Below are 14,883 nucleotides of genomic sequence, written 5' to 3' on the forward strand. Positions count from 1 at the left end.
CACAGCTAAAGAAAGTCTAGGTCATCAAAATTCTTAAAACCTATTTTCCATTCGTTGACATATTTGATCGAAAATCTGGTAAATTGTATAGTTGGCGGTAGCACGATTCGACATCTCCAACATTATCAGTGCGTACCTATTCGTTTCCTTTTAGGCTTAACTTAACTTCTTGCCATCATATTATTCGAGCATTTTTTAAAGTCATCTCTCTCTTTTTGTTAATAATATCTTTAAATACGCTAATTTTTTTACACAGAAACCAATCTCGTTTATCTTGCATTGCAATACATTAAATAAATTATCTGAGAATGGAAATATTTCTGAAAAAAGCTAAGTTATAAAGGAAAATTCAAATAATCTTTTAAACTATCCAAAAATGCTCTCGAGCTATTTATGGTTTCTGTATCCCACATTTCACATTTTCACCATTTTCCAAAACACTAATACATATTTTATAATATATTTATATAAATAATATTTATATTTAGTATTTATAATATAAATAATTCTATGTACTTATTTATATAAATAATTCAATAAAATCCATCTTCATACTTTCAAAAAATCAGTCAACGAAGCCCGTCATTGTCAAATGCTGGTAAATCCCATTTAAATTCACCAAAAACACCTTCCTATGCAATTGACAAAACTGCTTATAAGCTAAAGATATGCCCCAAATTTGAACTCACCGCTCACCATCTAACCCCGATGATTTTTACATAGGCTTGAGTCGCTGGAGAGAAGCAACTTAAAAATCAGATTATTATGCCGATATAACTCCGAATACCACCGTAGAAATACGATCATGGTCCGAGTACGGAAGGATGCAGCATACAGCGCTGCTTATACTAGTATGGGTACCTATTTCATTGCTTAGTTATTTACTGTATGACAAAAATAGAGTAAAATACGTTTGTCTTTTCTTATTAGGTAGGTACTTGCTGCTTGTACTACATAATTAAATATTCTCGTACGCAACTTAAAATCCTGCTTATTATGTGTTTGTTCAATTTTTTTAAAATTATCTCATTTACTCAGATGGTACGGCATTACTACGGAAACCAAGGGAAGCAATGCTTCCCTTGCTTCCATGGACTGCACGCCCCTGGTATTAGATATATATCTCCTCTCATCACATGTCCCATATATCTCGGTGCATTTTTCCATTCCTCTGGAATTGCTTCTATGTTCAGTCAGTCTGTTATTAGTTTATGAAATCTACCTATCAGTTTGTGTCCCCAAGTTTAAGAATATCATCGGGTATGTTGTCAATGTGGGTATGGTGTCGGTCATGACGGTTCAGTTGGATGAGGCGCAGTCGATGGACAAGTTTAGTGGATTTGCGATGGAGGTTCGAGCCTCAGCAGGTCATTTGAAATTAATAACAGGATAACGTCGTAGTATAAAATTCAATAGAATCTACGACTTGGTCTGGAATAAACTGGTGTCCGATCGGGCCGTGGAGGAGCAGTACGGCAAGGGATAAGGGTTTGCGGCTTGGTGATACTTCCCCATAGATCCTTACCGAAGGGCGTTAACGCCTAATAACGGTGTATATATATGTTGTCAGTACCTGGGGCTTTATAATTCCTCATCTCCAGTGCTTTAATAGCATCCATTATTTCCTATCTTGTGGGTGGGTACATAAGCTCTAAACTTTTGCATTTTTTACTTCTATTCAAATATACAAATATAATCGTTTTCGACGTATTCGTTTAAAGTTTATCCCATCTAATTTGTAGATTCTATTCCTATCTTGAAACCTTTGAATTGATAAATTCTTGCTTGGTCTTAAGTTGGTACAGATCTCTAGTGGGTACTTCGCCCAGATTTCATATTTACAAAATTTATCAATTTTTGTATTCTTTAGTATTAAAAAATGGAGAAGGTAATCGGAATAAAACATGAAGTGGTAATAAAAACTTAAAATCCTTTATTTTCTATTTTCTAATTTTAACATGAATAAACATACTCATTGAGCCGAAAGAATCGAAAAGGAAAAGAAGTACCGATTACAACAAAAGTGCAATCTCATTTTAAAACCATTTACAAATTAGTACGCGTACTCCGTACGGGTTTTATAATACACAGTTGTGGCTACACATACATATCGAACGTTCTTTTATTACAATTACACAGCATAAACTTGTGTCCAAAATTTTCGATCATTTCTAATTTTATTTTTTAATTTTTTAATAAACATGAATTAGAGATTCTATATTTTTTGTTTGATAAAATCTATTACTACAAATTACAATATACATTGTTTATGTAGGATATAAAATAAATTATTGTTCATATTATTGTTATAACAAAAATATTTCCAAGAAAAGCTGAAACATGTTGATTTCTATTTTGAATTTTTCGAAATAAAATATTAGATATTATTAGACTTGATAGAGCAACGGCGACAAGAAAAAAAAAACAACGAAAAGCTTTATAAAATTATAAAAAAGGAAATTCGACGTAAAATACGAGAAGCAGACAGTCAACACCTAGCAAAATTGTGCCATGAAATTGAAGAACTGGAAAATAGATACATACAACACGTCTAACATATTATATAAAAAAGTGAAAAAAGCGGCTGGTATCTGCAATAAGATGCAAGCCATATAATCTTCAAAAAATGGCAAACTTACTGGTCCTGATGACATTTCAAAAGAAATATACAAGATTATCAATGACAGCAATGGTTTAGAGGCTATAGCTTCGTTTCTTAAAACAATTTAGTATACCAGCGGACACCTACCGAATAGTTGTTCCAATTCGTTGTTCATAGCTCTATCCATGATACTACGACAACCTGGTTGTCGTAGTATCATGGCTGTATCTAAGAACAGAACAGCAAAAGTCTATGCTGCTTATGCAGTTTTAGTAGATGGTTTGGAATCAGAGGCTAATACTATTAAAAGAGGAGTACGCTAGGGATATATCTTGTCGCACCTGTTTTTTAAGGTTTACGCCGAATAGATTTTCAAAAATACATTTTCTGAAAAACAAGAAGGAATAATTTTATTGTGAAAGGTGAAGAAAAGCTGTAGACATTACTTAACAGTGTCGTTGAGAAAAGTCTAAGGAAACAGGTCTGGATTTGAACATACGGAAAACCAAAATACTCGTAATAAGTAAACAACAGAATATAAAAACCATCTATAGTGCCAATCTTGAGCCAGTGGATCAAATTGTTTACCTTGGATATCAGTTAAATTGTAACGCAGAGAGTCACGGTGAAATTAAATCCAGAATTAAGCAGGGAATTTAGAAGGATGTCCAAGGTATTATGTAAAAGATACCTAAAATTGGCATTGAGCATCCATATACTTCGCTGCTACGTGTTCTCAGTTTTACTTTAGGGTGCCGAGTCTTGGACTGTGAATAAAAGTGATCTAAATCACCTAGAAGCTTTCGAACTGTGGTGCTATAGGAGAATTTTGAAAGTTTTTGGATGGAGAAGATTCAAAACCTCAAAATACTAGTATGTCTTAGCAAGACTACTGATATTATAAAAAGCATCGAAAAGAGAAAGGTGGAGTACTTCGCACATGTAATTAGAGGTCCCAAATAGAAGTTTCTGCAAAATATTATGCAAGGGAAAATAACAAGCAAACGCAGTCCAGGACCAAGAAATACTTGATGGTTGAACATACATAGCTAAAATGCTAACCAACGTTCTGAATGGATAACAAAATGGTACATGAAGAATAAGAACAAATAAATAATCCTTTGAATGAAGACAAACAAGGTTATTTTCGGAGCTCACTAAACAACCTTGCGAATGAAGACATCAGTTCTGAAAACAACTTAAATAAAGGAGTAATATAAACTGAAGACAAAATTTTATACATAGCAATATACAGTGCTAGTCAAAAGTCCGTACCCCCCTCGAATCTTTTGAACGGTTATACTTATAATAGTGAAATTTGGAGGGAGGAAATAAACGGATGTAGGCGTCTTAACTAGTCATGACAGGTGACGTAATAGTGACAGATGACGTTGCAGCGCCACCATGACAGATAATTTTAAATGAGACCTTATGGCAAGTGATACCTCGTTTGAAAGGTATTGAAAATACCTATTCAGTCATACTAATTTTTTTGGATATAAATTGATTAATAAAATTGATTAATTAATAAAAATTCAAATGTCTGCCTATGGTTTTTTTGTCAAAAAAGTTCACGTTTTTCAGTTCTCTAATAGTTTTTACGTCAACGTCAACCCTTTTGACAAGTAATCATAGGTGGAGGTTTGAATTTTTATTAATTAAATGCGAAACTACAATTTTCTATTATTTCATTTATTCATCAAACTTAGCTTAAACTCAAACAAAATTAGTATGACTGAATAGGTATTTTCAATACCTTTCATACGAGGTATCACTTGCCATAAGGTCCCATTTAAAATTATCTGTCATGGTGGCGCTGCAACGTCATCTGTCATTATTACGTCACCTGTCATAACTAGTTAAGACGCCTAAATCCGTTTATTTCCTCCCTCCAAATTTCACTATTATAAGTATAACCGTTCAAAAGATACGAGGGGGGGTACGGACTTTTGACTAGCACTGTATAAGAAATCATAGTTGCTGAAGGCATAATAATTTTAAAACATAAATATTGTTATTCATTATTGTCTATTAAGCAAAAACTTGTAATATATTACTCATTAACATGAACGCTCCCAAGGAAATACTTTAAACATTTATTAAATTAATGAGCTGTATTTAATATAGCTAGTTTTTCATTAAAATTAATCGTTTATGCTAATTGGTTTATTAAATGTTTCTACGGTTATTAGAATCACCGCGTTTAATAAAAATAAGATCGAAAATTTTTATTAATTAGTAAATGCTGAGTAATATCGAACATTCTCCTTCATTTACACTGGCCACTGATTAAAACATTTTATACAATAGACGACGACATTTTCTCTAATAATTACAAAATTTCGTCCATTCAGAATCTGCTTTGGATTCTACACAACACAGCTCCGCGAATTTAACACCCCTATTGCCAATTTAAACGAACATAATTTTGCTAAAACTGTCAAAAAAGATCCATTTGTGATAGTAGTGGTCAGTAATCAAGTATTTTTATTTGTCAAAGTTTTAAACGCCAACTACACCGCATCTTCAATAACAGCCAGAACAAGTAAGTAAATTCTCTAGCAAATCAACGCCAACAATTGATCATCTGATAATCACTATTGATTATGTACTTTAGAGAGGAATTACAAAATTACGAAAATCATATTGGCGTTTCAATTTAAAATTCCGTGACAATCCTACTGACTGCGCCAATTACGAAAATCAGAGCCGAAAGAGTACTTGAAAATCAGAATGCGGAAAAAAGTGAATTTCGTAATAAATTTATTTTGAGAACGTACAATTTCGAAAAATATGGTAACAACTACAAAACTAAAAGCTCTTAATATAATAAACACTGGTTACAGTCTTTTATATGCCGTTACATATTGAATAATCCAGGGTCGTAACTCTTAACGTTAAAGGTGTTTTATTGTTTCATATGTTCAATGGACCCCCAAATATGAAAAAACCGCGGAGTGCTACTATTTAAACGGGTACGTTTTTGAGAAAAGGGCTAATTGTAATAGAAAAAAAGTTTAACTAGAAATAAAAAAAATTCCGTAAAAGTTAGTAAAAAAGTAAAAATGCGTAAGTATACCTAAAAGGGTGTAAAAACAGTTATAGAATGTTTGAGAAAAAATAGGGAAAATATAGGCCTAAAAATTATGAGTGGCAAACTTTGAAAAATCGTTGCCCGAAAACTATAAATCCTAAAAACTACGAAACTTACATAGTTTTTTTTTTCTGTGAAAGCCTATTCTTTAGTGTTTTTTGCTTCGTAGAAGTGACACTTCGATGTAAAATTTAATTTTAGACAACTTTTCTGTAGATGTGTAGGTACTATAATAGTACTTACATGTAATTCATCCTAATGCACCCCAGTGCATAGAGATTAATTCACTCTTTTCTCAAAAACGCACCCATTTAAATTTTTCTCAAAAACGCACCCATTTAAATGGTAGCTTCTGCTCCTACTCCGTGGCGTTACAAGCCTCCGTGGGTTTTAGCAGACTCGACTACATGCCTCCACTCTTCTCTGTCTTGAGAAATCTCCATCCAGTTCTCCACGTCCATAGCTTACATGTCTCATGTTATACTCGTATGTATTATCTCGCCACCGGAGTTGAGGGCATCCGCGTGGTGTTCTTTCAGTTGGGACTTCCTCCCATACCAGCAATACTGTTCTTTGGTCATTCTGAGGTGTCGTACCCATTGCAGTCTTCTGGACTATTTCTTTTGTGATGTTGGCGTCTGGGTATAGTTCTTCGAGCTCTTTGTTAGTCCTTATCCTATATTGTTCTGCTGCTTCATCAAGCACATGCCTAAAGATAAAATTTAAATTGTAGCACTCCGTGCTTTTTTCATATTTGGGGGGCAATTGACCATATGAATCGATAAAACGTCTTTAACTTTTTAGTTCCTTTTAGCTCTTTTTTATTGAACACAGTCAACAGCTTACTAAGAAATAATTAATAAACATTTATAACTTTTGCAAGAATAAATCGAGTATGCAACTTTTTTATGCAACTCTATTCATAGGCGTAACCAGGATGATCCTAAGGGGGGGGGTTACAACTACCTGAAAGGGGGGGTTACAACTACTGGAAGGTCTCTGAGGGCTATGGTGTTAAGCGTAGAGAGCTCAAAGTACATCCCAATGGGGGGGGTTACAACCCCCAAAACCCCCCCTGGTTACGCCTATGACTCTATTTATTGATTATTATTAGTACTAGTTTAACCCGAATTGATTAATATATTCATAATATCTAAATAAAAAATATCCTGCTACTGAGCAGTTAATATCACATATCGACCTTTTTTTTTATCTATTTTGTTTAATTTCCTTAAAGGATCTATTTTTTTGTTAAATTCTCAATAAGGATGTCACATTCGCGAAGCCACACAACACTGAAAAGCGCCAAAAAATAAATTAACAAGAGTTCAGCTATTATAGTACACGTTATATCACAATTTAAATTTTGCGCGGTCATCTTCAGACATGAATCGTGTCTTCATCTTCCGAAGGTGACCTCCGGCCCATCGTGCCCGGGGAGCCCGGGTCCAGCGGCGTGTCTGGACTGGGAGATCTCGGTGAAGGTCCTTCTGGCGTCGGGCTCGAGTAGTAACTGCTAAGCGTACTTAACGAGCTGCTAGCTGCTAAAGAACCTGGAACAAAAGAGACATTTTTGAGCAAAGAGCACAAAATGCACAATATGCTACAGATGAACAAAAGATGGACCGCAACAGAAATGAATCAACGCCTAAAGGAAAACATGAACAATTTGGATTCAGGAGATAAAACTACATAGGAATACATCGATAGGTTGGCTCCTAGTATTACAGGGGCGCAACCCACGAACTAACGAACGAACAGACTTTGCGAATTTGTCAACTCGTATGTTCGTTTGAACAAAATTTTCGTTGAAAATCTTTTCCACGGTTATAACAGAAAAAATAGATCGTCCATATACATGGACGAAGAATGTACGTTATAGAGAAATGGGTAAATAGTTAATAATAAATAATACGTTAATAAAATCATTTTTAGGTAAAATTGTGGCTTATTTCCCATTTGAATATACTTGATTATAAAAATGCCACAAGAAAATAGCTTCAGAACAACATGGGTAAATAGAATACAAATACAGTTGGCTACAAGAAAAACAGTAACAAACCCTAGATGACAAAAACAACATGGGACAAGATACAAGAACGTAAACAAATTAAAGTCAAGTTACTAGGAATGAAAGACGACGATGAGAAGCAACGATTAGAACAGAAATACTGGGAAAAAACAAAGAAGCCAAAAGAAGCGCAAGAAATGACAAAAGATCATACCACAACGGACTCATTAATGAAGCTGAAAATGCGGCAAGAGAAAACGACCTAAAAAAATTGTATGACATCATAAGAACCTTGACAAGAACGAGTCGAAATGGTACCACTAAAATAAAAGATAAAGATGGTGTCGTACTGAAAACAGAACAACAAATTCTTACTATACTTCGTCTACCGAACAGACGGAGTAATCACGTAAATAAATCACAGTATTTCTTCAAAATACCTAAACTCACGCCCTTGTACACAATACCGATAACATCAATACCGAATACCTTGTTATCGGTATTGTGTACAAGGGTGTGAGTTAAGTGATTTTGAAGAAATATTGTAATTTATTCATGTGATTGGATGGAATATTTCAAAGAAATGTATGAAGAACAGAATATAATAAACGAAATAGAAGAGGAACCTAACAGACAACCAATGAACATGAACACCGAAGAATTCACCCATGAAGAGATAAAAGATGCAATTAAACAATTAAAAAGAGGAAAAGCCGCCGGAATAGACAATATCCCTGCTGAGTTAATCAAAGCAGACATCGAAACGTCCACCTTTATATACTGTACACACTTTTAAATAAAATTTGGAGAACCGAAGAGCTACCCAGAGAATGGACGCAAGGCTTAATTGTAAAAATTCCTAAGAAGGGCGACACATCCAAATGTGAAAATTGGAGGCCGATCACCCTGCTATGCACAACAAGCAAAATAATGACCCGAATCATGCTTGAAAGAATGAAGAAGGAATTTGATAAAGTTATAAGAGAAAACCAAGCTGGATTCCGGGCACGAAGATCCTGCATTGACCACATTTGTACGATGAGAACGATTATAGAGCAATCATTAGAGTGGCAGAATAAGCTGAATGTGAACTTTATAGACTTCGAGAAAGCGTTTGATCGTGTAGATCACAAAGCCTTATAAAAATTGCTAGAGAAATACGGAATGTCTCCCAAGTATATCAGAGTTATAAAGCTGTTCTACGAAGGGTCCACAGCACGCATAGTCCACGAAGGCAACTTAACAGAACAAATAGATATTGGTACAGGAGTAAGGCAAGGCTGTGTGCTCTCTCCAACCTTATTCCTGATAGTAATCGACTGGATCATGTCTAAGGCTACTAGTAATAAGACTGGAATAAGATAAAATGTTTTTAACCAACTTGAGGACTTGGAATTTGCAGATGACATATGCCTTTTAACAGAAAAAAGACAACACATGCAACGCAAAACTGAAAAAGTAGCAGAGGCAGGGAAGAAGGTTAACATAAACGTCAGAGAAACTAAGATAATGAAAATAAATACACCAAGAGAAATGGGAATATCACGGGGAGGCACGGAATTAGAAACGGTAGAGAAATTTAACTACTTGGGCAGTATTTTGAACAACAAAGGAGGGACGGAAGATGACGTAAAGCGGAGAATAGGAATAGCTCAAAACGCATTCAATATGCTAAGGAAAATGTGGTTTTTACGTCAGATGACAAGTAAAACCAAGATAAATTATTCAACAGCAATGTGAAGACTGTGTTATTATAGGGAGCAGAAACTTGGAAAGTTTCAAGAAAATGTATCACACAGATGCAAGGTGTTTATAAATAAATGCCTAAGGAAGGTTCTTAACATTTACTGACCAAACCGCATATCAAACCAAGAATTATGGACAAGAACTAACCAGGTACCTATATCTAAAACAATATGCAAAAGGAAATGGAGTTGGATGGGGCACACACTAAGAAGACCTGCTACAGACATAGCGAGGCAAACCCTAGAATACACACCACATGGCAAGAGAAGACCAGGTAGACCCGTAGAAACGTGGAAAAGAAGTGTGGACAAAGAAATTAATGCCATTGGGAAAACCTGGGCAGAAATAAAGATTAGTGCAAAGGATAGGACAGAATGGAGGCAGACAGTTGACGCCCTATGCTCCGCATGGAGTGAAGAGGAATAAGTAAGTAAGTAAGAATACAAATATTATATAAATAGACAGAGGTACAAGGTGCACAGGTGACCAAGTTATTTTTGCATAAGACGGGAAGGACATGAAATATATGATAAAGAAATTAAAGGAAGAATGTGAGCTATGGACACTCAAGATGTGCAGAATGAATACTTATATATTGCATCCGAGGTTGCAGATTTGAACTTAAGTTTAGAAGAAGAGACTACTAAGATTTGTAAGAGTTTTAAGTATTTAAACTCAGCGATGAGTTGAGTTGCTACTTGTATGAAAGATATACAGATGAAGAAAGCACGGGGAAAACAATCCACGAAAGCACTTCTTGGAGTGATATAGAACAACAATCTAACCAAAGAAAACAAAAAAATATATATCTTTCAGAGCATAGTGATGAATATTACCCAATATGGAGTGGAAGTATGGCCAATGACATCAACATGAAATAAAATAAGATCAGTTGAACTAGAATTTATGAGAAGATGTCTACAAATCACTAGAGAGGATAGAATAAGAACAGAACAAATATGGAACAGAATGGAAGCAGAATCCTACATGTTCAAACAAAACAGTTGGAAAACAGAGCCTCGCAGTTGACTTGCCTTGCAAAGAATGCCAGAACATAGGTGGCCGAAAAGAATGTTTGACTGAAGATGAATGGATAGAGACCTCGAAGAAGGTGACTGAAGATGAATGGGAAAAGCCAAAGAAGAAGAACGTAATGCACAAAAGCAATGGGAGATAAATAGGATTACACTCCGTTTATACTAATTAAAAAAACAAAGTGTTGATATGGAAAAAATACAGATGGATCACTTACCTATGTGTGCGCTTGGTCCAGGTATTCCTAATCCCATGGTGGGTGGATAGAGCCTGTATGGTAGTGGTTTTTGTAAGGTGGCAGCAGCTGCAGCTGCTGCTTGTCTGTAGTAGAGGTCCGCCGCACTGGGAGCTGCGGTGGGACCGGCTGTTTGTGGGGGGTACCAGCAGCCGTACGCGGGAGCACCGTACAGTCTTTGGAACGCTGCGTAGTTACCGGCTTCAGCTAAAAGTTCTAGACCAACGGCCGTTTGTCGTTTCCATTTCGTCCTGTAACAAAAAACGATGTTGCTATTAGATTATTCTACTGAAGTAAACTATATATTGTAATATAGAAATATTATTTATTATATTTTTGGCTTTCAGCTGAAAGCCAAAAATGGTTGATAGCCATAAACCAATGGCAGCTAAAAAAATGAATTTAAAGCATAAAAAGACTGAAGAATATATGAAGCCAAAGAATAGAGCATTAAAACAATGTCACTCTGACAGTTAACAGTTTTCTAAATTATATAATCATAGTTTAATTATTGATTGATATTCTTTTTTAAATGTATTACATATAGGATTGCAAGGTTCTTCGTCTGGTGGTTCCTTAGGTTCTTTTCTATATTTCTTTCTCACGCCTCATTGTCTACCTCTTTCCCTTTTACTCCAACTTATTCAGGGTCTACCTCATTTTTTCCCGCCTTATGGTTGCCGTTTTAGTATTTTTCCTTTGATTTTAGGTTTTTATTAATTCTTTGCGTACCTATGTCCGAACCAGATAAGTGGTTTTGTTGATAGGTCTTCTGTGATTGTTCGTTTGATTCTCATTCTATAGATTCTCATTTTGTTTATTTTGCTAAGAAAACTTCCTTATTATTATTTCCATAGTAATAATATTCAACTAATTAATTCGTAACTGTCAAAGCATGCTCAGCATGTTCAATCCAGCCAGTGTGATTCCCAAAAACAATCTTTAATGTATGTGTCCATCAGGGCTGAGTTTTGGGTCCGACATTATTTATTATTTAGTTATGACCTAGTTTTATCTCAAAATGATGGAGGTAATACTGTTTTATTTGCTGATGGCACTACTATCTATGTAGGCTATCATCTTTCTGGATGTGACACTCTTCATTACCGAAAAAAACTTATTCAATTGATGTTTAACTGATCGTCTCTCTTTAAAAAAACTCTAAATCACAAAGTGTTAATTTCACTTAAAGAAATGACACTGATATTGGACTCATTGCTCTAATACTCTACCATAATGTTCAAACTAGACCAATATTCTGGGGGTACACTGGGATTCAGAATTAACCTGGGGACAACATATAGTTAATTTATCGAAAAAGCTTTCCCGACAACTTTTCTTCTTCAGGAATCTTATACAAGTGACTTCCAGGGAAATCATTTTAACAGCTCGATAGTACCTTTCATCCTCATCTAACTTATAGGTACTGTTCTTTTCTTGGGTCACTCTTGTCACATTGATGAAGGGTTTGGATAAAAAAGAAAGTGTGTTTGTATTATCTCTTGACTCAGAGAGATTTTTATCTAATATAAGCAAAAATTAAGAGATACTTTATAGTGAATGTCTTTTTTTATTTGATGAGTATCTATTTCTCTTCCAATTTTAATCTATTGTCATTTTTATAAGTCTGTTATCTTTGATTTAGTTATGTTTGAATTTATATTTGACTTATCAAAGTAATTTTGAATTATTACTACCAATAAACTATCTATCTATTTAATAATTTATATATTAATACAAAACAAAACCGTTCATCAGGAGAAATTTTTATACGGTGGTTGAATTCATTATTATAATTCTTAAGCTTCTATTATTGTGGTTACACTGTCCAGCAATACTCGATATTCTATTGACCATCAAACCATCTGAAACGGTAAAATCATTCCATCTAAATCAATCTATAGACCAAACACTTTTTCCTAACAAAAACAATGGAATCTAAACAGATTAAAGGTCTTTCTTAAAGCATGAACATCTCGTTTATCCAACTAACAAACCATATCGACAACTGTGAAATTTTTTCTAGACGGCATTTACTTTTAGACGCCAAAACCCAATTTTCTAAACTAATTTCGAGTTTGAATAATGACTAAGCACTATCGAGTATTAGTATCCAAAACGGTTATTTTGTAAAAGTGGTTTTTAATTTACCTAAATCAATAATACGAAAAAAAGTATGGGTTTTACTAAAAGTGCCGGATCATCGTCCTAAAGTGTCTTGTGACCGATTTGGGGAACACTTTGTTTTTTGAATATCCGCCGAAAAGAAGAAGAAGGTGGTCGTTAGGTTAATTGGGGATTTCGAGTGCTGTGCTGTGTTGGGGGAGGGGGAGGGCGGTGAGAGTAACTTATAATTACCAAAAACGGTCCTTTTGTTGAAAGACTGAGAGGTAAAATAAAACGCATTTAAAGTTTTGAAAACACTTTATAATTGGACGTGTCAATACAAACTTTTGCTGATTGCGGAATCAAAATTTCGCTCAATATTTTATTTTTTTCTGCTTTGTTGTTCAGAAAAGTAATCCTTAACGAAAGCTACTATAAAAGAGGAGTCAGAAGTTAATATATTCACAAGAAAAATAAGACAACAAGAATCCAAATAAAGAAGAGAACGAAAGCTTATTAGAAGCAACTGATGAAAATGATGATGATGAAAATGATGAGACAACTAACAAATGGCATGAACGAAATAAAGGAGGAACCACATCAACAAAACGAAGATATAAAAAATATAGGCCAGGAGATCAGGGAGATTAAAGAAGAACAAAAGGAATATAAAAAAAATTAAAAAATCTGAGAAAAGTCAATGAACAAGCCATGAAAGAAATTAAGCAGCTCAAAAAAGAGCTTTCTTTGACGAAAGAAAAAGTGGAAAAATAGAAAGTGAAAAACGAGTAAGAAATATAGTAAGTACCTACTACAAGAAATTAGAAAAATGAAAAGGACATGGTTCGATGATGAATGTTGAAAATAATTAGAGGAGCGAAATAAATTAAGAAAAATGATGAAATTAGGAAAAGATGCTGAAAGTGAGTACGATGAACACCGAAAAACAACAAAAAATATTAAGAGAGAAGAAAAAAAGATATAATGAAAAACTCTTGGAAGAAATTGAGAAAAATGTATTAATTCACAAAAGTGAAGATAGAACAATGTACAATAAAAAAGAAAAAAACAATTTTAAACAGATGAATGGAATCTTTCGAATATTTTTGCTGATTGGACAATAAAATCTGCAACTGAATAAATCGCTTGAAAAACGAGAAATAAGTAAAAACATTATTAGAATTACACATCTAATACTACGAAGAACATAAAAACAAGTTAAAATAAATAATGAATTTTCAGAATATGTACCCTATAGTCGGAGAGATAGAAGCGGATTTTGTACGTGATAAGTAATATGGAAAAACTATACGGGGATATGTTGAATTAGTTGTGTACATGACTTTCACTAACGGCCGGAAACCAGAGTTGGGGCCGAGGGTAGTTATAAGGGGTCAAAGTCGCGGATTTTATTATTTTTTTTATGACGCTCATGATCGAGATAGTGCACCAAAATTTGGGAATAAGTAGGTCATGACGTAACTAAGTAAAATCTCTAGGGGCGGAACGCTGCGCGGCCGACAAAGGGGTGGGGGTAGGGGTGAATATAAAAAATATAAAGGGTTTTTTGCGCTGTTCCTGATTGAGATAGTGGACCAAAATTTGGGAATAAGTAGATCATGACATTACTAAGTAAAATCCCCAGAGCCGGAAACCAGAGTTGGAGATGAGGGTAGTTATAAGCACCAAAATTTGGGAATAAGTAGGTCATGACGTAACTAAGTAAAATCTCCAGGGGTGGCACGCTGCGTGGCCGACAAAGGGGTGGGGCAGGGGTGAATACAAAAATATAAGGGATTTTTTGCGACGTTCGTGATTGAGAGAGTGCACCAAAATTTGGGAATAAGTCGACCATTACATAACTAAGTAAAATCCTCAGAGCCGGAAACCAGAGCTGGGCATGAGGGTAGTTATAAGGGGTCAAAATCGCCGTTTTTATTATTATTTTTTTTGACGCTCATGATCGAGAGAGTGCACCAAAATTTGGGAATAAGTAGGCCATGAGGTAACTAAGTACAACTCCAGGGGTGGAACGCTGCGTGGCCGATAAAGGG

At 34.8% G+C, this 14,883-nt stretch overlaps 1 protein-coding gene across 1 annotated transcript in view; it reads right to left on the minus strand.

Moving 5' to 3' along the window:
• Positions 1-1,910: 1,910 nt before the first annotated feature.
• Positions 1,911-14,883, minus strand: part of LOC114330383 (homeobox protein B-H1) — a 172,665-nt gene continuing 159,692 nt past the window's right edge. The window contains exons 3-4 of the mRNA XM_028279725.2: positions 10,706-10,974; positions 1,911-7,249 (exon numbers count right to left, since the gene is read on the minus strand). Of these exons, the coding sequence (XP_028135526.1) occupies positions 7,077-7,249; positions 10,706-10,974 (442 nt within the window). The 3' untranslated portion in view covers positions 1,911-7,076. The remainder of the gene's footprint in view (positions 7,250-10,705; positions 10,975-14,883) is intronic.

The sequence above is a fragment of the Diabrotica virgifera genome, chromosome 7 (genome assembly GCF_917563875.1).
Source record: "Diabrotica virgifera virgifera chromosome 7, PGI_DIABVI_V3a".
NCBI classification, from domain to species: domain Eukaryota; kingdom Metazoa; phylum Arthropoda; class Insecta; order Coleoptera; family Chrysomelidae; genus Diabrotica; species Diabrotica virgifera.